Source organism: Malus domestica, chromosome 05, assembly GCF_042453785.1.
Source record: "Malus domestica chromosome 05, GDT2T_hap1".
NCBI lineage: Eukaryota > Viridiplantae > Streptophyta > Magnoliopsida > Rosales > Rosaceae > Malus > Malus domestica.
In genome coordinates this window covers 42,615,433-42,638,952 of record NC_091665.1, presented here as the reverse complement: position 1 = coordinate 42,638,952, position 23,520 = coordinate 42,615,433, and the positions used below count along the sequence as shown (strand labels likewise).

General features: G+C 38.0%; 4 protein-coding genes across 5 annotated transcripts; 3 read left to right on the top strand and 1 right to left on the bottom strand.

Moving 5' to 3' along the window:
• Positions 1 to 3,781: 3,781 nt before the first annotated feature.
• On the top strand, positions 3,782 to 6,438 carry LOC103434854 (uncharacterized). Of its 2 annotated transcripts, none has more exons than XM_008373217.4 (4): positions 3,782 to 4,429; positions 5,326 to 5,405; positions 5,490 to 5,548; positions 5,961 to 6,438. In XM_008373217.4, the coding sequence occupies exons 1-4, from the start codon at positions 4,130 to 4,132 to the stop codon at positions 6,263 to 6,265; spliced, it is 744 nt and encodes a 247-aa protein (XP_008371439.1). In that variant the 5' UTR covers positions 3,782 to 4,129; the 3' UTR covers positions 6,266 to 6,438. The 2 variants fall into 2 exon arrangements, with proteins under 2 accessions (XP_008371439.1, XP_008371441.1); XM_008373219.4 differs by having other exon boundaries at positions 3,839 to 4,429; positions 5,966 to 6,438.
• A 1,352-nt stretch (positions 6,439 to 7,790) lies between these two features.
• LOC103408862 (apoptosis inhibitor 5-like protein API5) lies at positions 7,791 to 14,421 on the top strand. The gene is made up of 17 exons (XM_029103167.2): positions 7,791 to 7,980; positions 8,082 to 8,201; positions 8,316 to 8,477; positions 8,711 to 8,810; positions 8,906 to 8,971; positions 9,219 to 9,316; positions 9,405 to 9,479; positions 9,656 to 9,805; positions 10,691 to 10,756; positions 10,852 to 10,917; positions 11,591 to 11,701; positions 12,184 to 12,273; positions 12,359 to 12,465; positions 12,760 to 12,874; positions 12,960 to 13,025; positions 13,115 to 13,218; positions 13,770 to 14,421. Exons 2-17 carry the CDS (start codon positions 8,115 to 8,117, stop codon positions 13,972 to 13,974), a joined length of 1,668 nt encoding a protein of 555 aa, XP_028959000.1. The 5' UTR covers positions 7,791 to 7,980; positions 8,082 to 8,114; the 3' UTR covers positions 13,975 to 14,421.
• An 831-nt stretch (positions 14,422 to 15,252) lies between these two features.
• LOC103408861 (E3 ubiquitin-protein ligase At1g63170-like) lies at positions 15,253 to 18,138 on the top strand. The gene is made up of 5 exons (XM_008347679.4): positions 15,253 to 16,009; positions 16,288 to 16,407; positions 16,512 to 16,644; positions 17,316 to 17,480; positions 17,698 to 18,138. Exons 1-5 carry the CDS (start codon positions 15,462 to 15,464, stop codon positions 17,872 to 17,874), a joined length of 1,143 nt encoding a protein of 380 aa, XP_008345901.1. The 5' UTR covers positions 15,253 to 15,461; the 3' UTR covers positions 17,875 to 18,138.
• A 982-nt stretch (positions 18,139 to 19,120) lies between these two features.
• LOC103408934 (glutamate receptor 2.7-like) lies at positions 19,121 to 22,896 on the bottom strand. The gene is made up of 5 exons (XM_008347748.4): positions 22,474 to 22,896; positions 21,112 to 22,361; positions 20,710 to 21,016; positions 20,057 to 20,436; positions 19,121 to 19,880 (listed from the first exon to the last, which is right to left on the bottom strand). Exons 1-5 carry the CDS (start codon positions 22,757 to 22,759, stop codon positions 19,320 to 19,322), a joined length of 2,784 nt encoding a protein of 927 aa, XP_008345970.2. The 5' UTR covers positions 22,760 to 22,896; the 3' UTR covers positions 19,121 to 19,319.
• Between the last annotated feature and the right edge of the window lie 624 nt (positions 22,897 to 23,520).

Below are 23,520 nucleotides of genomic sequence, written 5' to 3'. Positions count from 1 at the left end.
CTTCTTATTCTCCGAGTTTGAATAAATAAACAGTTCCTTTTGAGTTAATCCACTCTGATGTGTGGGGCCATATCCAGTTACTACTAAGCATGAGGTGCGTTGGTATGTAACATTTGTTGATGACTGCACTAGAATGACTTGGTTGTACCTCATGAAAAATAAAAGCGATGTGGGTGAAATCTTCAAATTGTTTTATCACATGGTCTATACTCAATACTCACTCCCTATTAAAGTGCTTTGGTTCGACAACGGTTATGAATATCTTAAATTAAGATACTTTCTTAGTTTTTCACAGAAAAATGATGACTACACTAGAATGACTTGGTTGTACTTCATGAAAAATAAAAGCGATGTGGGTGGAATCTTCAAATTGTTTTATCACATGGTCTATACTTAATACTCACTCCCTATTAAAGTGCTTCAGTTCGACAACGGATATGAATATCTTAAATTAAGATACTTTCTTAGTTTTTCACAGAAAAAAAGATATTCTCCATGAAACTACGTCCCTCATTCACCACAACAAAACGGAGTCGAACGAAAAAATCGCTACATACTTGAGATTAATCGCGCCCTTCTTATTGGTAGTTGTGCACCCAAAACATACTGGGTTGATGTCGTGACCTATGCTATATATCTCATGAACTGATTGCCATCACGTGTTCTGTCTTTTAGAACACATTTGGATGTGCTAGTCGATCATGTTTCGCTCCCCTCTACTCTTCATTTAGAACCACGAGTCTTTGGTTGTGTGGCATACATTCCATCTTCACAAAAATCAAAGAAGCAAATTGGATCTATGTGTGTTGTGGTGTGTGTTTGTTGGCTTTAGTTCAGAACAAAAGGGTTATTGATGTTATCATCCATCCTTGCCGTACTCCTCAGGGGGAGATAACCTAATTGACGATTATTGCAGATTCGGTATAGATGAATTTGAACTTCCTTTTGCTAGCCCAAGTGGGCCCATTGATCATGCTGCACCACCGAGAGACAAAGCCCAAATGGGCAGAGCCCAAGAAGGTAGCCCCCATGCACTGAGAAATGGCATTCTTGGAATGACGTTTGAAAATCCTAACCACGAGCCATGTGAGTGCCCAAACATTGACATCCCAAGTTGGCGTGTAACTGTCCAGCTGTTAACAACCCAAGTAGGCATAACCAATCAACCACTGTTGCTGCACCGAATACCCAAGTGTCTGAAATTAATGTTGAGCCAAGTGGTCTTGATTTAATAATGGCAGTTGCAGGCCCAAGTGATTGGCATCCAGAAACATGTCAACAGATGAGCATCAACTTCAGTGAAAAAGAACACGTCAACCTCCATTATACTCCTCTAGTACGCGACCATGATCTAATGGGTATCCTTGAGGTAAGTTTTCACTTAGATATTATCAAACCATCTTATGTGTTGCCTCGTCGAAAAAATCGAGGAAAACCACCAGACATGTACTATTTAGAAGGAAAGGTGCGGTATCCCATTGCAAACTATGTATTCGATCATTGACTTTCATCGAAATACTGTGCACTTGTTCAACCAATAGAGACTATCAAAATACCTATCGATGGAATAAACTTTGAATGATCCGAAGTTGACAAAGGCAATGCAAATTGAGATGGAGGTGTTACAAAAGAACAAAACATGGAGTGTGGTTACACTCCCCAAGGGAAAGAAATTCGTGGGATACAAATGGGTATTTACCATTAAACATAAAGCGGATAGGACGATCAATAGATACAAGGCGAGATTGATAGCCAAAAGGTATACACAAACCTTTGGTGTTGACTATCAAGAAACATTTGATCCGGTTGCAAAATGAATAAATCAGAGTTCTACTCTCTCTTGTTGCTAACCTTGATTGGCCATTGAGACAGTTTGATGTGAAAATTGCGTTTTTACATGGGATTTAGGGGTGGTTTGGGAGTGAGGTGCTTAAAAAAAAAGCACCCATAAAAAAAAAGCTGTGAGGGTTTTAGGTGTTTGGTAAACTAAAAAAAAAAGGCTTATTTTGGAAGCTGCTGTGAGAATAAGCTGAAGTAGCTATTTGCAGCTTTGGAAAACTGTTTTTTTTTTTTTCAAAGCACACGGAGCTACAGTGCTCCTTTAATGAAAAGACCCACTATCAGACTGTTTTTTTTTTTTCCAAAAGCACTTTTACAAAAAAGTTTACCAAACACTCTGCTGATTTATTTCACAGCCGCTTATTCTCACAACACAACCGCTTATTCTCACAACAGTTTTTTTTCAAAGCACAGCAATACCAAACCAGCCTTTAGAGGAAGAGGTATATATAGATTTTCCACCAGGATATGGCATTGAGAATTCTAGTGGAAAAGTATGCAGACTTTGAAAGACATTGTATGGGCTGAAACGGTCGCCGAGAGCTTGGTTTGGGCGATTCACTCAAGCTATGAACAAGCATGGATACCGACAAGGGAACTCATATTATACATTGTTCATCAAGCGTATGGATGGTAAAATGACCTTACTCATTATATATGTGGATGGTATGATTGTCACTGGTGATGATACAATTGAGATTGAACGGTTGCAGGGATACTTGTCTTCCGAGTTTTAGATGAAAGATCTTGGGGGACTTAAATACTTCCTAGGGATTGAAGTTGTACTATGATAATCAAGCAGTGTAAGAGATAGCAAACAATCTGGTGCAGTATAATATGACTAAATATGTTGAGGTGGATACACACTTCATAAAAGAGAAACTGGATGTTAAGTTGGTTGACATTCCGTTTGTAAATACAGCTAAACAATTGGCATATATTTTGACCCATGCAGTCTCGACTAGATGGTTTCAGGACTCACTTGACAAATTGGGCCTAGGAGATATCTATGCTCCAACTCGAGAGGGAGTGTTGGCGTGAGTTAAGGTTGTAGGTGGAATGAGAATGTAATTGTATTCCTAGTTTGATTATAATTATCTTTAATATTCATTGTATCACAAGGTATAGATGTATATGTATATTTCCTCCTAAAGGAGAAGAATAATAGAGAAACATATTGAAATCCTAAAGATAATTTTGACTGTTTGAACACCAAAAACTGATGGGGGCAATGCAAGTCCAAGTCCGAGTGATGAAAGTATTTGGAAGAGAACAGTTAAAAGTAGCAGGATTCATTAATCAAAGTCTTGTTATTCCAAAGGAAGCTTCACCTTTTGCCAATACAGAAGAATGTAGTTCTTCGTTAAGGTGGAACTAAGCGATTGCTTCCAACACTCCCGATGATCATCCACATGCCTTGATGCCGCCACTGGAAATTGAATCCGTAACGCCGCGGGAAGCTGAATGCATTTCAGATTTTTGATAACACCTTTAGGCCAGATTTTGGATATGTCCATAGCATGGCTATTGTATCGTCCCGTTTCTTGTTTCTTAAGAAATGGGGAGTTTCTAAGTGCTTCTTTTTCATTGTAATATGCACATTAGTTCAATGGAAAAAAAAAAGTTATTTATAAAATCAAACGTGATTCATGAATAACTAGCCTAAGCTCCTCAACGAGTGAGCGAAAAATGACTTAAAATGCGTTTATCTAGTCATTTAGTGGAGAAAATTTTAGATAAAAACGTCTAATCACGTAGCATGCCTGACTACCTAATATGAAAAAACATATTAACATATTATCAGCTATTCACATATTGTCTCTACTATAAAACTATTAGTACTTTAAATAGATAATCGTCAAAATACTCAAGAAAAGTTAAACTAAAAATAAATAACAATGCGACAACATTTTATTAAACAATCTGACAAAACACGTAAAATGCAATTTCTTGAGCTTTAGTTGGGCTTACGCATAGAAACCATCCATTGCCACTTCGTTCAGCTTTAGCCCCTCCATACTCTTTGGGACTTTTGAAATCTCTTTATTTTCTGTGTAGGAAGAGATATTTTTTAATATAATCGAAATATGAGATGATACATTACTTATTTTTATATAAATAAAGAAATTTTTATGTTAAAATATTAATAATATAAAAATAAAATTTCGCAATACTTATGTTACGAAAATTTCCCGAAGGTGTTTGATAAAATTCCTGAATGTGTCCAGCTCTCCAGCAGCGATCACAATCCCATTAACCCTCCACTCCGAACACTTCAGAATCTTCTAAAATGCGAAGAGCCTCCAGAATCATTACGCTTCCAGCTTCGATCCTCATCGGCCATTCTTCTTCTGCTGGTGCTGTGCACAACCACTCCTTCACATCTCTGACCCTGCTACAAAATCGCCGCAACTCGCAACAACAATCGTTCCCGGGAGATTTTCTGAAATGGGGTTCGCTAGGTTTCTTCAGGGCTTCGAGCTTCGCTACTGGATTCAATCCCTTGAAGGCTAAGCCGTTGGATTCAATCATTGATGTTGAGAGGGTGAAAGATCGCTCGGCCGAGGACATCGCTTCCGCTTGGGACGATGTAAGCCTCAGTTTTCTTACTTTTCCTCTCCTCCAATTGCATACTTTTCCTCTCCTCCAATTGCACATTTCACTGTAGAATTTTATTTACCTGTGATTTTTTGAATTGGGTTTTGCTTTATTTTGCTTAATTTGATTAAATTGCTGCTTTTCTTTCGATTAATTTGATTGTTTCAGAAGCTTGTCTTATTTGCTATAGTATTCTGTGATTTGATCGAATTGGTAAAAAAATATATCGACTTTAAGCTGCGCAGTACTTGTTGCTGTAAAAGTTCTAGCTTTGTCATAGCTTTAAAGCTTCGTTCTTGAAAATTTGAAGCTCACATTTTTGTGCTGGTTGAGCCATTGTTTTTAATTTTTTCGGACAATGTGATATTTATTCTAAACTACTCTAACTTACGGAAGGGGGATCCGAAGACGGGTGCAAGGGAATTCTTGCCACTGCATTTTATCTACTTGTCCGGTAATATGAGTTCGCAATGTGTCAAATCTAAAGCTGTCTGCTGCTTGAGGCCACTGTGTAGAGTATTTTTCTAACCCAATTTTCATGATATCCTCATGAACTAAAATTTGTGTTTACCATGCATCATGCGAATGTAGGAGCCTTTTTAACTCCTCAGGCTAAAGTTTGAAACTTGTTTTGCGGAATGAGCCAAAAATTTCTTTACAGCAGATGGAATAAGTCCATGTGAAGACATTCTTTCCTCTGCCGGTCTCTATGATCCCTTTGAATATCTTTGGCCTGAACTGTCATTTAATCTGGAAATTTGTATCTGAAGCGTTTTTTCATGTGGATTGATCTTGCGTATCATTTCATTAGTGTCCCGCTAAATGAGGCTTCAGTTGCAAGATTGTTTTCTAATATCATTAATGTTTGGATGGGTTATCTTATGTCAGTTTCACCTGGGAAGAGGTCATATTGGTGCATCCATGAAAGCAAAACTATATAACCTGTTGGAGCATAGAGCGGTAGATTGGTAATCAATTTACGTAATGCTTGTCTTCCTTTATATTCTTTCCTCTTCTCGTTATTTTAACCATCAACTTGTCTATCCTGGCAGCCGGTATTTTGTCATTCCCTTGTGGAGAGGAAATGGTTATACCACAATGTTTGCTCAAGGTTTGCCCTCTAGTCACTTTATTTACGACTCTTTTTAGTGATCACTTTAGCACATCTTACCAATGCTGAACAGTGTAATTGTTGTGTAGAAGCGAAAATTCGCAAATATAGGACCCCAAATGTGGTGGCAAACAATACTTAAACTTTGCTTTTGTTAGTTTATATCAAGAGTTATCTATGTCCTTCTTCGATGTTGTTATTTTGCAATGTTGAGTGGCAGCATCAAGGAACTTGCTCATTAGATGGGACCTCTCGAGACGAGTGACATTTTGTAATGTTACATATCAGTAGAGAACTTGCTCATTAGAGTATAAAATTAAAGAGTTTCAACAAACTTTTTTCTGGTCATAATAACTAAACAGTTGGATAACGCCTTGTCGTATCAAGTTTTTGATTTACAACTCTCTTGCAGTACAGATGCCACACATGATTTTCACCGGTCTTGAAGATTACAAGGCGAGGGGAACTCAAGCTTCTCCCTACTTCGCTGTAACTTACTACAACGAATTTGCAGAAAGCAAGGACATGGTGCTTATCCGAGGGGATGTCGTACTCCCAAGCAAACTCACTGACTCGGAGGCAAAATGGCTCGTGGAGACCACCCAATCATTTTATTTGAACGACATGAGGTATAAGCTGGTCGAACGGTTCAACAAACAAACACACGATTTTGAGTTCAAGGATGTCCTGCAAGCTTTAGAAATGCCGAATCTGTGATTTCTCCAACGGAAACGAAGCTGTCTTACTTGGAGTGATAGAAGGAGATTTGTCAATAAAGGAGAATTAACTTAATTGGTTTTTGCAAAATGGGTGTTGTATGTTTGAGAAAGCCCCATATTGGGATACCATGTTTCATTCTGATTGGTCAAAAGAGTGATTTCCGCACACAATTTTTCTTCCGTTGTACACCCATGTTTATTTGTATCATGGTTATCTTATGAGTTATTCAATTTAAAAGTCAAAAATAGGTATGAGAGTGCAAAAAGAGAAAAAAAATGTTCGGAGATTATTTTTCTAGTTAATACTATAGGTTCTTTTAGAAGTGCTTTTAAAATGATTGAAAATGTTTTTAGCATTTTGGGTTCTAAATGCATTTAAAAGTGCTTCCTGCAAGCAGCACATAAGCGGTGCTTTTTGTGAGAAGCATATTAAGTGTTTATTTTTTAAGATTCACTTATATTTTTATTAAGGATTAGTTTAAAAAACATTTTTACCGGAAGTGTTTTCAGCATTTTAGAAACACTTCCAAACGAGCTCTATTGCATGTTGTAGGAAACAAAATTGCAATGAATCATGCAATTAGAAAAGTTCAATAGCTATGTCGATTGGATGAAGAAAATAAACTTGAAATTTGGACAAACTCAATTTATTAAAACATATATAAGTTTTCAACTCGAGTGCAAGAAAATGAACACACTGCCCCAATCTTCAAGTGCATCTTTTTAAATTCCAACATTAAGGGACGAGGATTGTCTGCCTTGCTATTTTCCATGCCCTTCTGTTTGTGTGGTTACGGTTAAGACACGTCAACATTTTATATTACTATTCATTTTTGTCATATTATCTTTATTAAAAAAATAATATAAAATGTTAACACGATTTAACCGTGACCAGACAAAATAGAAGCGCATTTAATGGTAGGGGCAAGACAATCCTTGTCCAACATTAAGAGGTAAGACGGTGCTTGTCTACGCCGGTAGGAACGTTTTATTTTATTTTATTTCTTTTGCGGTGAGAAAAAAGCCTAAAGGCCCGGTGGGACGACGTCGTATTAATACGGAAGAGTAAACTGTCGATTTGCCCCATGAACTATCACCCAACTTTTAATTTCCCCCCTGAACTTTTTAATTGGAAAATTAAGGACTTAAACTAATTTTTTTTGGCCAATTTCCCCCTACAGTTAGTTTTTCATAGATTTCATCCAAATTAACGTTAACTCTTATCATGTGCAAACCACGTAACTCTCATTTGTGGACAAAAGTGTCATTTCACTAGACCTTTAGATACAAAAGCTATAGAATCACACATATTTGCATAGGTTTATATTTTAGAAATCTAAGGTTTTCAATTATTTTAAAGAATGAAACGACCGAACTACTCACACATGTTGTGCATATGCTTCCATTTAACAAAAATTTGGATGGAATGAATGAAAAATTGACAGCAGGGCAAATCGGCCAAAAAAATTAGTTTAACTCCTTAATTTTCCAATTAAAAAGTTCAGGGAAATCGAAAGTTTGGTGATAGTTCAGGGCCAAATCGGCAGTATACTCTAATACGGAAAACGATAAAGTGAAAGGCAAAGAGAAGAAGCTCCGCTTCGTCTTTTTCCCTTCCCCATCAAACCCTCGTCTTCGTCTTCGTCTTCGTCTTCCTCAGTCACTCTCTCTCTCTCTCTACTTTCTCTCTCTACACTCCAGAGCCAATAACCAGTAAGCCCTCTTTCGAATTCCAGAATAATAACTATGAAATTTTTTCGAAAACCTTTGCGTTATAATAATAATTCAATTTTTTGTTCCAAATTTCGCCTCAGCTTCCTCCGAGGGCCAGAAGAAGAAGAGCTCCAATGGCCGACCCCTCCGACGAGGCTAAGCATATCGAGAAGCTTTACGAGTTTGGCGAACGCCTCAACGAGTCCAAGGACAAGTCCCAGGTACCCCTCGCCCCGCCAATTTTCTCTTGCACCCTTTTGGTGTTTTCTATTTTTTAAAATTTGATTTCTAGGGTTTTAATTTTGGGCATTTTTTTTGTTTGTTTGTGAATTCAGAATGTCAAGGACTACCAGGGGATTATCAATGCGGCCAAGACGAGTGTCAAGGCCAAGCAGCTGGCTGCCCAGCTTATTCCGAGGTTCTTCAAGTTCTTCCCCGAACTTTCGCAGCCCGCCATCGATACCCACCTCGATTTGATTGAAGAAGAAGAGCTCGGGGTCAGTTCGTATCTATACCCCACTCATAATTACTTGCACTCATTGCATTTTTTATGCCCTGCCTATATTTGGTAACTGGAAAATTGTGGGATTTTTTCTATGGCGAAAAGTTTGTGTTTTAAATTTGTTGTTGTGACATAAGTGAAGTAATTGACAGCATGCCTTATATCTTATTCTTATTCGGGGTCTTGGTGGGTTTAAAATTTTGTTTCGATCATCAATGAAATGTGCAGGTACGAGTACAAGCTATTCGGGGCCTTCCCCTTTTTTGCAAGGATACGCCTGAACACATTGCGAAAATTGTAGACATTCTTGTGCAACTCCTTGCATCTGGTACTTATTTTCCATTCTTTGTTGGGAACTTGGATTCTGGGAGTATGGTAGGTATGTTATATGAGTCTGATGTTGGGCTTTGTTGATGCTTTTAGAGGAATTTGTGGAGCGTGATGCTGTGCATAAAGCACTTATGGCCCTTTTGAGGCAAGATGTTAAAGGTATATTTGTGATCTTCAAATTAGCTGATAGTGCACGATTACAGATTATATGTTTATTACAAATTAACTGATGTATCAACATCAGATTTTAAGTTGGCATTTTTATTTATAAGTAAATTGTATATATGTACAAATGTATACACATTTTATGTATTTTTCTTACTAGCCTTAAGTTCAACACCTGATACATCTTGGATCATTGAAATCTCTCTCTTTCATAATGTACCTCATCTTCTTGTATGTACAGCTTCTTTGACAGCATTATTCAAGCACATTGGGAGTGTTGATGAACCAAGCACAGATGAGTTCATTCGCGAGAAGGTTTTAAGCTTCATTAGAGATAAGGTGAGAAGACCACTTTTTCAAATGTCCAATATGATTGATATCATGTATCTCTTTAAGATAACTGGATGTTAAATGATCAAAATTGTAGGTATTTCCTATTAAAGCTGAACTTTTGAAGCCTCAGGAGGAAATGGAAAGGCATATTACTGATTTAATAAAAAAGGTATGTACATGAATGCTGTGTCAATTGTCTTCATGCGCATGTTTAGATTTAGAGTGGCATGATCGCCTCTAATTAGTAAATTTATATGTTGTTCTCTTCCCCTCATGTTGCCTTTAGTTAAAAGAAAAACCGTGGACATTTATAATTATGATCTCTTTAATTTTATTGTATTGTAGAGCTTGGAAGATGTAACTGGTGCAGAGTTTAGAATGTTTATGGACTTCTTAAAAAGTTTGAGCATATTTGGGGAGAAAGCTCCTGCCGAACGCATGAAAGAACTTATTGGAATTATTGAAGGACAAGCTGATTTGGATGCCCAATTCAATGTAAGCACTTGTTTTATTGTGTTGATTTAAGGATAAAGAATAGCAGTTTCTGACCAAGCCCAATATGCCAAATGTACTCACAATGAATAATGCTGAAATAAGCCTTTTTGATATTACTCTGTTATTCCATAAGATGGCTTGCATTTATTTTGTCATCCCTAGATGTGATGCATTGACTTTGTATTTTGATTACTAATTGCATGTATGGTTGCATGACTCTGGCATGGGCTTAGGGTTTAGGGTTAATGATAATCATACCTGGACCAATATCAGTCATAGTGATTATATTAATCCTTGTATGTAGTACTTATTCATGACTTCTTACCAGCTTTCTCATCATAATATTGACTGCATGCTGTAGATTTGTTAAGCGATAAATTTGTTTACTTTTCCGTTTTTTGTTGGGATGATCAACAAATCTGTCAATTGTTTACAGGTGAAGCTCTACTTAGTTATTTACTATTCCCAGGATCCCAATTAGACCTGTAATCAAACCAGTATATGAGCAGGTTGTTTTTGGTGCTGGGATAGTCTAGTTGGATTGTTTTTCAAGATATGTAGATTCATTGGAAGCTTGATATTCATCAATTTCTTAAAGTATCAGGGCATCTATAACTATGCATGTCTGTAGGGTTGAAAGTTTGATTTAGAAAATTATTTCAAATTATAATGACCACCAGTGTCTTGTTAATGTCATTTAATATAAGCCACCCTTCTATATGATATTGTCCTTTTAGGCTAGAAGGAAACAAAAGTGATCATATTGGAAAAGATGCTTCTACAGTGTATATTCTGCTTCCTTTTTTTAAGATCGTAGTATTAATGTATTCTTTTTAATCACTTTGGTTTTATCGATAACTTAATGCCAAAATGGTTGGGATGCAGGTTTCAGATGCTGATCATATTGACAGGTTGATATCCTGCCTATTCATGGCTCTACCATTTGTTGTGGTATACCCTCTAATATCGTAGATTTTTCCTTGTGCTTTTGATGTGTGTATTTCTGGGAATCAAAGACCAACCCTGTTAATTCATATTTGATACAGAGGGGTGCATCAAGCAGCAAGTTCCTAAACTATCTGGACAAACACATCCTTCCTGTTTCGGATAAGGTAACATCATCACTTCCGCCGACTTGGTATATTATTCTATATGTGCGCAAGTTTCTTGGTAATCTGAAAGTTTTAATTCTATATTCTTCCATCAGTGTTGGCCCAAAAAAATGAAAATGTTTACATTTTCTAGTAAACAAGCTGATATATAATTCAACACTGGGATATAATTTTTTTCTATATTTGTTTGCTTTATTTGTTTTTGTGTGAAATGTTCCATCAGAATTTGGGATGATATATCCTTTCTGCTATTGGTCTTCTAATCTTGCTTTATTTCTTTTCTTGAGTCAACTACTCCAATACTACAGCAGTGTTTAGATCAAATAGTTGATTCCTTTATTTCCATATGAATCCAGAAGTTTTTATTGGCTGTAAGTAGTCATACTGTTTCATACTTGTCTACATTGTTAAGAGGACTCTTGAGAAATGATCATTAGGTTCTGAAATGAAAAAAAGGAAGATATGGAATATAGAATTAAGTAAATAGCTTGGGGATTGCGGTACTTGCAAGCCTTTAGTGATGATAAATAAAATTTTAATTCCATTTCAATTTATCATTATCTTTTTATGACTATTTGACAATTTTATCCTCTGATGTGCCGTCTTTATAGCGTTTTGGTGTAATGGGCAAGCTCGTCAAGCATTTTTATTTAAACAATTTTTTCTTTGTCAGCTTCCTGATGAAAGAAGGCTAGATTTGCTAAAAGCCCTTGCAGAAGTTTCACCTTTCACAGCACCACAAGATTCTCGTCAGATTCTTCCTTCTGTTGTTCAGCTGTTGAAGGTACAATATTTTTAATCGGTAATGCCATCAGTTTATATATTCAAAATTATTAGATGTTTGGACTATGTGCGTGAAGATCCAACCTGTAAATACTCTCGACTATTAGAATCAGTGTTTATAAATGTAAATGCATAATGTGAGTCATTTTAATTCTGGCAAGACGAAGAATAAGCCTTTGAGACTCAAGTTATTCAATTAAAAAGATTTAAATATATGTATTATTGTACTAATTATCATTCAACCGTAATATTCAATCCCTGAACTTATAATATTAATTTGTCACTCAAGGCGCATTGCTATGAGGTGAACCTCAATTGTGCCTTTAAAAACTTATTAGAATCAATATATTCACATCCAGTCTTTGGGCAGTATCGGCTTTTTTGTTTGTTCCATGGCTGGATAACAAACCATTTTTGGAGTCATTTTTTTGTTTATTCTCGTCGCAAAATAATTCTCATTTTTATTCTATTTTTTCCTTGCAGAAAAACATGCCTCGGAGAAAGACTGGAGAGGAGTTTAACTTCACTTACGTAGAATGCTTGTTGTACACTTTTCACCATCTTGCTCACAAGGTATTTTGAATTCCATTCAACCTCTTGTCAATACTACTGCGAATAAACATTTTTTTTGTGCTTACTTGATTTCTTTATCATATAGGTTCCTAATGCTACTAACAGTCTATGCGGTTACAAGATAGTGACTGGGCAACCATCAGATAGGCTTGGCGAGGACTTTTCGGAGCAATATAAGGAGTTTACTGAGAGGTTGGTCTTTCTTTTTCCCTGTTTTACTCCTTGTATATATGATTACTTATTCTAGTCTATACTATCCTACTTTCTTGTCAATGTATATATTATCAAAAGCCCAGCCTTTTGTCCAAAAAAAAAAGAAAAAAAAGCCTAGCTTTCAAGCCACAGGATAGCTAAAGTTATTAGTAATTTTCAAAAGATAAATTTTTTCATGTTACTGATATCTCAGCAAATACTTTGAAAAGTGGATAATCAAGTGGCCACACCTCTATAAGACTATAACTGGAACTATTATGATTGATTGTGCAGGTTGAGCTATGTTGAGGAGCTAACTAGGGCCACCATGAAGAAGTTAACACAGGGAATGGCTGAAAAGAACAAAGCGATGGCAGCTGCAAAGTCTGAAGAAGCAAAGAATACCATTGTGAGTTAATTTTATGAACATTTCAGATTGTCTTGTGGACCTTTTCTACTGGCAATTATCTTGAAAACAATAATTTGATGTGCAGAAAACTGAAAAGCAGAATACTACAACTGGGTTGCGAACCTGCAATAACATATTGACAATGACAAAGGTGAGGGCAACTGTTTGATTATTTTGAATGGATGATCATTTATTCATGATCTGTAAGAACTTATGTTTAAATGATTTGAAACAATGCAGACTCTGCATTCAAAAACACCCTCGTTCATTGGAGATAAGAGCATCAATCTGTCTTGGAAAGAAGCAACAAAACCTGCTGTGCCCTCTAGCTCGCCGACCACAGGGTAAGAGGAATCCTCTCGATCCCCTTTTTTATTACATTCTCATTGGTTTGAAGAATAAATGTTGATTTATGTTATGCTAGACTTTTGGATTCGTTAGTTTTACACAAGTTGGGATAATACAGTTTCTTGAATTGCTTGTGCAAACAATAGGATTATTACAGTCCATTGGTTTCAGTTGTCTTGGCTAGGAGAAAAAAAATATCAAACGACTAATTTTCTATCTTTTATCGTATTCTTTTAGTCATAGTTATGGGTTACTGATGGCACGAGCATCTCTTGGAGTTTCATTAAATGATGCATGTTTTCTTGTAATTTTCCTTCTTTTCCTGATTTTTGACAGACGTCTATATTTTTCCATGTTTTTGCAATTACTGACCATTTAGATACATAGACATCGACATTTAATAGTTTAGTCTTTATCTATACGAGATGCACTTTGAATCTTGAAGGGGGAGATATAAAAATAATATGCTGTGAAAGCAACATTTTTATTCTTTTGAAATTATATTTAAAACGATCTATTCTTATGTGGTTTAAACCTACTGGTGCAGAGCAAAACGACCTGCTAATTTTTCCAATGGATCTGGAAATATGCCTTCAAAAAAGAGCCGTGGAGGTGGCGGTTTACAAAACCAGCTTGTTAATAGAGCATTTGAAGGTCTATCTCAAGGTGGAAGAAGCGGGGGAAGGAGCGGTGGAGGAAGGAGCAGAGGCAGAGGGTGGGGTGGACGTGGAAGGGGAAGGGGTTACAGATAGCTGCACCGTGAGCCAATTTCGGAAGATCATGATGGTAAGATATGGATGCACCCCAGGAATATGCATATGAGTGCGCGATGTGCTGAATTATTTCTCGTCTTAAAAACGAGTTTGAAACAAGTTTTGTTTCATCGAGCAAGCTGATTATAATCTGGATTCATTGTTGATTAACACTAATTATGTTCTGGAGCTTTGTCTAACAAGAACCTCTCGAGTATTTCCCTCCGTCGTCGAAAAAATACGCAGCTTCCCGAGACAGCTCCAGGGATCTATCCGTGCGTTAGTATGACCGTTATGTTCGAATATTATGACTTTCTCTTGCCATTTTCTAGTTGTACTAATTACCTCTTTACTTTTTACTTTGTCATTAAAGTTTGTACAACTACGCCGTAAATTGTGGATACAAAGTGTGACAAATGTGATGGATCCAAAGGTTGAAGCTTTAAAGGGTTTTTGCAAACTTGGGCCTACCCAAAGTTGGTTAGGAACAATGTGCTCCGATCTCTGCATTTAAGTTTGAATTGTTGAGCAGACATGCGCTAAAGTATCCCTTGAGGGGATGAGTGTACATGCATCTAAAAATTTTATTATGTTTCGGCGTATGATATGCATTCAGTGAGTGGAACTTTGGATGTGTAGTAAGGAACGAATGTCCATGTATGTCAATGTATACTAGAGAAACCTTAAAATATCACTTTTTTATTTTTTTTATTTTTTAGGGAGAGAGTTCAAAATTATTACAATAATTTACAAGAGGAAGAAACGCATGTATAAAAATCAAATATGTTATTCACTAGGATATTGGATCATATATTCCTAAAATCACTTGAACAAAAATAATTATGCCAAGGGTCCCCGCCACCATATTCTTTATCTTTTTAACTTATATGTATAGTGACTATAGTCCCTTTGCCTCTCCAAATAACAAAGAATTATTCTTCTACAAAAATAAAGCAAAGAGCTTGTAACTCAATCGATAGAGAATATTTATTTTTTGTATCTGAACAAAAATCGACCATTAATAGACAATATTAGACAAAAATCGAATATTTATTTTCCTATATTAATAGAAATTATATAAACAGAAAATAATAGACGATTCTTTTTGCCACATTCAGGAGGACTGTTAATTTGTTTTTGGTAAAAAAAAAAAAAATCAAATTTTGTAATTTTGGTAAATATCCAAAATTAATTTTCTTTTCTCTTTCCTATTTAAAATAAAAGAAAATATAGTTGGTAGTCCCGCGCGTGTCAACTCCGTTGTATTTAACCGTTGACGAAACCCCATTTCATTGTCTTAAAAAGTGTGTTCTTCCTTAACCACGATACAAAAAGCTCACCAAATATTCCGATCAAATCATCCCCAAAACCCAATCTTTCAATTCAACCCCCCACTCTCAAACCCTAAAGTTCACTTCTTTCAGATCAAAAGGAAAACCCCAATTCAATTAGTTTCAAAATTTCAGTAAAATTCAAACCGAAAGACGATGTTGAACTCAAACCACCACCAACCCCCGTCTCCCTCCGACGCTTCGTCGCCGCTTTTAGGCCAATCGATGGCCGACAACCTCGTCCGCAGCCGGCTGCTCATGCGTCAGCCGCCGCGCCCTCTTCGCGGCGCGGCTCGCTTCCTGCGTCGCGCCAGCAGCCGACGCATGATGCTGCGCGAGCCGTCGGTCCGGGTACGGGAGGCGGCGGCGGAGCAGCTGGAGGAGCGCCAGAGTGACTGGGCCTACTCTCGGCCGATTATCGTGTTGGACCTCTTGTGGAACGCCGGGCTCCTTGGGATTGCCGTCGGGGTGCTGTCGATGAGCTGGAAAGAGGCGCCTTCGGTGCCTTTGAGGACTTGGATTGGCGGGTACGCGTTTCAGTGCCTGGTCCATATGGTCTGCGTGGGGGTGGAGTGCAAGCGGCGGAGGCGCGGAGGTCAAGCGGCGGCGGAAGCGAGTTCCGGGTGGGAAAATTCATCTGCGTCTGGGAGTGATGATGGTGAGGACTATGGAGTTGAGCAGAGCGCCGACTACACTGTCACCAGGTTTTTCAATTTTTTTTTAAATGATTTAACTTTTTTTTGTGGTGTTATTGAGGATTTGAACTGGGGTTTTGAGTATTAATTTTTACTATTTGTAGTATTGTAGCTGTTGCAATATCTATTTTTGGTGAAAATTTGTTTTGTTGATTAAATTTGGGAGTTTTGGACTGGATTTGAGCCTCTAGGAAAGTACCCATTTTCCATTTGAAGAATTTGTTTTGACTGAGATTGATTGATGTGGTGTGTATGTAGAAGAATATTCTGATGGTTTGATGTGGCAGTGTTGCAAAGCATTTGGAGTCTGCAAATACGGTGTTTTCGTTTATCTGGTGGCTTCTTGGGTTCTACTGGGTGACTGCTGGCGGTGAAAGTTTGACACGAGATTCCCCACAGTTATACTGGTTTGTTTGAACTAACTGTCCCTTTTTGCTACTGTTTTCGTTCAAGACATTTCTGTGCATGATGTGATCATCTTTGGCTTATAAAATGTGGGTTGTTTATGCAGGATTTGTATCACTTTTCTTGCTTTGGATGTTGTCTTCGTAGTCATCTGCGTTGCTGTCGTGTCTCTCATTGGTATTGCCGTTTGCTTCTGTCTCCCCTGCATCATTGCCATATTGTATGTTGTGACAGATCAGGTATGTGCTTGTAGGAAATGTTTGAGTTGATTCCATACGTTAAGAAGCTTGATATTCAGTGATACTACGATGCCACTCGAAAAAATATTTACTATGTCACTTTTCTTATAGACACAAGCTCTAGTTTGATTGGTGAACGTTAGTATCGCACAACATAAAGCCTCTGATATTCTCAAGCTTCAAAGCTATATATGAGGCAAACTAAGAATATATCGCACAACATAAAGCCTCTGATATTTACTATGTCACTTTTCTTATAGACACAAGCTCTAGTTTGATTGGTGAACGTTAGCCGACCCCACTTAGTTAGCCGACCCCACTTAGTGGGAAAAGGCTTTGTTGTTGTTGTTCCCATTGTCTAGTACAATTGAATGCAGATGGTCCAATCGCCACTAGGATTGTGAGCTAAGATCTAAACATGCCATGTGAAGACATTGTCTAGAGTTCATTTCTGCTCTTGGAGATTTATAGTGACTTTGTTTTTATTTGTCCAATTTGACTACCATATGTTGCATGGTTTCTAACTTTCTATGTATGAGCCGTTTACTTTAGTTCACTTTAGGAGAATTTTTGAATTTCATCAGAACCTGTGTGATTTTTATACCTTACTTCCATTTATATGCTGTTAAATACTGTCCCTAATTTCCTGGTCATTTTTGGTTTCTGAACAGGAAGGAGCAACAAAGGAAGAGATCGATCATTTGCCAAAGTACAAGTTCCACAAGATACCTGATTTTGACAAAGTTAATGGTGAGATCCTAGAATCTTCTGGAGGAGTAATGACGGAAAGCGACACTACTACACCTACTGAACATGTTCTTTCTGCAGAGGATGCTGTAAGTTCCATGATACATTCTTGATTTCTTTTTACTTGGAAGTCTCATAACATAGTTATTTATTATTATTTTTAAATGGAATATGCTGAAATCGGTTTTTGTATTACCAACCGGAAATCATACCATGTACTTGTTCAGCAATTAAGCCTTTCAAGCAAGTGAGCCTACGCTACATGACTTGTGTACTTATTACCTGAGTTTTTGTGTTAAATCTCAGGAATGTTGCATCTGCCTTTGTGCCTACGAGGATGGAACTGAACTGCGTGAACTTCCATGCTGTCACCACTTTCACTGCACCTGCATAGACAAATGGTTACAGATCAATGCCACCTGCCCACTCTGCAAGTTCAACATTTTGAAGTCCGTTAGCCAAAGCGGTAGTGAAGAAGTATAAAAAGCAAGTTCCGCATAACAGTAATGAGGAGATTGTATGCCGTGCTCCTATGTATATATAGTAGACCATGAAACATTCCACCATCTGCCGGGAACCATTCTGCCGGAATCCAGATGCAACTTCAAGGTCAGGTTTGTTGCGAGAACATCTTCTCCTCCTAGAATGTTAGTTTGTATATTGAGTTTTTTTCTACGAGTCATTTATGTGATGTCTAATAAACAAAATGTTTAACTACATATGAGTTCCTTACAAAGTATTGGCTTACATATGAGTTCCTTACACCTGGACGCCACCATGGTGTCCCAAACCAATGGTACAGTCCTATGTCGGAAGTTAAAACACATAGCTTGCATCATTTGGTATGGGACGCCATACTGGCATCTCAGGGACGGATGTAGGCAAGTCCTTCGCCATGTACACGAGTCACGAGCCTATGGTATAATTGTTTTATTTGTATTTTTCGGGACGCATGCTCTATGCTAATGATGTGTGATTACACAATAGATTGGGTGCCAACGAGAGGAAGTAGATACGCAAAAACAGAGGGTGAAAATGAGACAAAAAACCAAAACTGCACCAGCCGGCAATCGAACCCGGGTCTGTACCGTGGCAGGGTACTATTCTAGTACTAGACCACTGGTGATTGCTTGACTTTTATTTTCAATTTTATATTATTGTTCAACTGGGTTGATTTGCATCCTTAAGGAATTTGTCTTTCTTTGAAAGCTTTTATGTCTAGTTTGCATGCAAGAATGGTTGCCCCCTTTAATCGCATAGTTTTCCAAAGGGAAACGGGAAAGGAATAAACAAAGTGATCATTAATTTGAAAGAATGTTGGGCGTTCAAAAATCAACAAACAAAAAATGAATGCAGCGGAGATGAGAGAAAATCGAAGGTAAAGTAGGAGTGGCTACACGAGAAATGATATGATTAAGAGCGAGGATATCGGATGTAAAGTAGGAGTGGCCGCAGTTGAGATAAGAGTAGAGGAAATCAGGTAAGGTGGTATAGACACATGAACCGAAGACCTATAGAAGCAATTATGAGACGAATGCTAACATCAAAAGGGGTAGAGGAAGACTTGGAAAGAGATCACAGTAAGAAAATGTATGGAGTATTTGGAGCTAACAGAACACATGACGCAAAATCGAGCGTAATCGCATTCTAAAATCCATACAACCCACTTAATGAGATTAGCCTTGGCTGCTGTTGTTGGAAACCATTATCTGTAAAAGACTACACGACATGATTCAATGTTCACACTACTTCTGGTAAAAATAAGACGATACAGTATTCATCTCTTAATGAGGTATTCTATACAAATTACATGAATTAATCAAATGTATGAAAGAAACAGAAAGCAAAGACAACTGCCTAAACATTAGTCTAAAACTATATGCGCAATTTATCAGCATATACAATCTGGAAGAATATAAAAAAATGTACTAAAATGATGATCTATGGTTCAAAGGAATTGAACCAGTTGGGTTGATTTCGGTAGGCGGATTGGATTGGATTGGAATGCATTCGATTTCTGTTGGATTGTAGGTGTGATGAGGATGCTGAGTAGTGGAAGTGGTGGAGTACTCCCACATTGGAGAACTCCATTCTTCTGCGAAAAAAGTAAAAAATGGAGCTCTGGTTGGAACGTCAATCTGTCGAGTGTAAATTTTTTTTGCCATTCTAACTGCCTTGTTCGAAAGCGTTTCTCTGGTCGGGCTCGGACTTGCACTGCCTTGTTGTGCTGCCTCTTGATGCTGAAACCTCCTCAGCCTGATGGTAAAAGAGAGCAGAAAGCATAAGGTGGAAGTAGCAGCTGATATTACATAGAGGCCTGTAAAACTGTTGAGGGTCAAGCTTTCTGGTTCGTTCGAAGTTGCATTTCTTGGACACTCCTTTTTGGGAGTCAACCATTCATTTTGTAGCTTCTTCACTTCCCCATTCTCCAACAGCTCTAGAATCACCTTCGAGAAATCACGCACTATCGGAGAACCTCTCTGGAATATCTGCAAGGTGAACACGAAAACAATTTTATTAGCTTCGCTATGTTGGTCAGAAATATGGTTAACTTTAATTGAGATATTTTCGACCAAAAAGTTTGTAACCAGTTCTATTTGTGCATATTTTCGTATTTTGTACGCGCGGAGAGAAATAGAATGTGAACAATTTAGTCATTACTCACAAAGCTCAAGCCTCCAAATCTATAGGTGGGTGCAGTGGCAGTATATCCTTCGCAGTACTCATTCATGAAGACTTCTGCATATGGGAGTTCAAGAAAGGCGGCCTCTATAGTTTTTTTTTTGAATTCATTCGGGTAGTTGTATTCGCTTTTGACTTTGATGATGTTTTTGAATCCAAGGACATTCTGCAGGTACTCAATGACAAATGAGTCCCCGTCGCAACCAACTTTCGAGTTGGTGTCGATGTATGTTGCATTCGGTTTCAGTCGTTGGACGGTGAGCATTGAAGAGAGATTAGCGGTGTAGCTTGAGGTCAGGCTCAATACAACAAACAGCCACACTATGACCACCACTCGCGTTAAGTTGCTGTAGATTTTCTCTTCTGTGAGATAAAAACATAGGTTTACAATGAGGGTAAGAATAGTTCTCAAACAATTCTGGACCGACTATTTTCATAGTTAGGCTTGTACTAAAAATTTTAGATTATCATTGGTTATCATACATTACGAAGAAGGAAAAAGCGGTAGGGGCATTTAAAATGGTCACTACAAAACCAAATAGGGTGTATTTCAGGGAAAATCCGCCCCTCGCCTCTAAAAGAAGCGCTTCTAATACTCACTTTTTTGGTAGTGAAATGTACAAAATTGGTACTTACTGTGAGCAAAGAACAAAGAGGAGAAGGTGAACCAAGTTGCTGTGCCAATCTGATTCTTCAAGGGGCCACCGAATGCTGGATTCAACGGACGCTCCAGGAACCATATGATGAACACTGTGTAGATGAAGATGGAACCAGTCACCACCCACATTTGCAATGTGAAAGGTTTCATAAACATCCATGTTGATTTTTCGGGTTTTGCTGGAACTATCATTGACAAACCAGACTCCATATATGGCTGAGTGAATTCCACCTTGTCCAGCCGATCAGCTAGCACGGTTATGTCAGCAACCACAGCATCATAAACCTGCAAGCGTACAGTCGAATCAAAACCAATGAAAGAGAGAAACAGTATTCGAATTCATCTTTATGAAAAAATAGAAAAATAAATGATGGTTTTACCTTTTTATGGACTCGTTCCACAAGATCATCGTGCAAGCCATCGAAAACTTCGAATTCATACGGGAGAGAATAGTTCAAACGATTTATGACCATATCAAAAATTGCAATGCAGAAACCGACATACTTCTTCTTATCTGAGTCTTGCCTGGACAGATCAACCTTCACAAATTTGCTGAAGTAAGTATTACCCGGCACCCCAATTCTCATCGGCTTGTCAACAGTAGGCATTGCCCAGCCTTTCGGGGCACCAGTTAGGTTCCCAGGCCAGATTACTCCACCAACATCACTGAATTTGTTTTCCCCTGCTTCATCCGATGAGAACCCAAGTTCCGGTGCCCAATAGTTCAATTCTTGGAATCTATTCTCATCCAAAATATTTACAATCCTGAAAACTGGAGAGGACAGTACCTCACCGCTGTTTAACCGCATGTTCGCACTCAAACCTGTATAACTGCTCAATACGGTTTTCAACACCTCAAGGCTAATTGTGTTGTCAGTCATTTTTCCGATGGCCTGTGTAATGATTCCAATAGCATCATATGCTCGAAGAGCGTAAATTTCTGGCTGCGCGCTATTTCCTTCTGAATACTTCGTTTGGAATTTCTTCCGGAAATTTGTATAAGAACTAGTATTATTGGCATAGAAGGTCCTGATTCCCAGGGTGCCTTTCATGTCAGAGGTGTGTTGAGGTTCAAGCAAACTTGCAATACTCTCGGTGATGATCCAAGCTGACTCTTTTCCAACAAGTCCCATCTTCCCAGCCAATCGAAATAGATTAGTCACCGTAGGCAACGATGACTGGAGAATGATAAACACCCGAGACTGCATGGTGGGAAGCCTCAACATCTCTTCTAGCTCAACCCAGTTTGGATTAGACAGCGAAGAAATCTGCGGAAGAACCAAACGGTGCTCAATCTTTGAACCGACATCTTGGAGCGCCTCGGTCAAAAGAGCTAGCATCCCAACATCGCCGCCATAACCATCATCTTCGTATACCACAACCACCGTTTTCCAATGGTAAGCTGAAACTATATCCGCAATGCATTTCATCTGAGCATAACCATCTGTTGCTATTCTTATCAAAAATGGCCATCGGTGTTGCATTAGTGGTGGGGTTATAGAGGGCGCTGCAAACGAAATCACCGGAATTTGAGTTTGGTTTCCGACAAGATCAGCTACTTGAGCTGCTTCCTCCCATGTGTCCATGCCAACTATTACTTCTACTTTCTTCTCCTTTATCAATTCTTCAGCTGCAACAAAAATTGAAACGAAACATACATAAACTCCATCAGTACTAATACATGTCCAAACTAGTTAACTATTATAAATACCGTCATGTCATGTGTTTACTGCTTTACTCACCAGCAGAAGCAGCAAGAAAGGGGTCTCTGCCGGAGTCGCGAAAATGAAGGATGAGCTTATGAGTCTTTGAAAGGTTGTTAAAGCTCTCAGCTGCGATCTCCATGGCGGTTTTCTGCTCTTTCCCAATACGTGAACTAAAGTTAATGATAGCACCGACGTTGGTGACATTGGTGCTACTGTCGGCTTCAACTCCATAGGGGAGAATGATGAGAAGGTAGATGATGACCATGGGAAACAGAAGCCAGAGTCTTTGGACACGATTCGCGCTGGTTTTAGAGACAGACATTTCGGTATTGATTTTGAAGCAAGAAATAATGACAGAACATTTTCCATATATCTTGTTTATATGATGACATTATACGTATGTGATACGGAAAATATAAGGTCGTGTGTAAGAAAATACGCGGTGTTAATTGTTCCTGGAAAATTTGTCCGTGACTTGGTCTGGAATATTGACAAATGGCTTATCGATATATGTGACTTGGTCTTCTATGAAACAGAAATTCAATCTCTAAGTTTTCTCTTCAAGTTTAGGAATTAGGGTTTAGGTTTAGAGGCGATCGCCAAGGCTCCCAGCAACATGCAAACGTCTCTTTTTATCTTTTAGCTAATTACAAAAGGTGCGATCACTTAGTACTATGGTCTAGTGGTATCTTTTTTCATTTGTAAGTGAGAGGTCTTAAGTTTGATTCTCGCCAAAGACGAATTTGAACCACATTATTGCTAGTTTATTGTGAGGCTAATATCGTTTATTAAAAAAAAAAATTACAAAAGGTGCTAAAAATTATGAAAGGTGCTATTTGGATTGGGTCAAACCGAATCTGTTTGTGTCTAACTTGACTTTCAATTCGATTGGTCGGGTTAGGATTTGGTCGACCTACCAACCTGCTTGCATTGCACACACAAATATACTCGTGAGGATTGAGTTCATTCTTGTATGTAACTAATTGTCCAGGCCTCCATTAGTAGTTTACGCATTAAAAGTGGGCTCGCTTCTAAAAGATGATTAGAATACAAGAATGATTTCAATTGTTAATTAAACTTTTG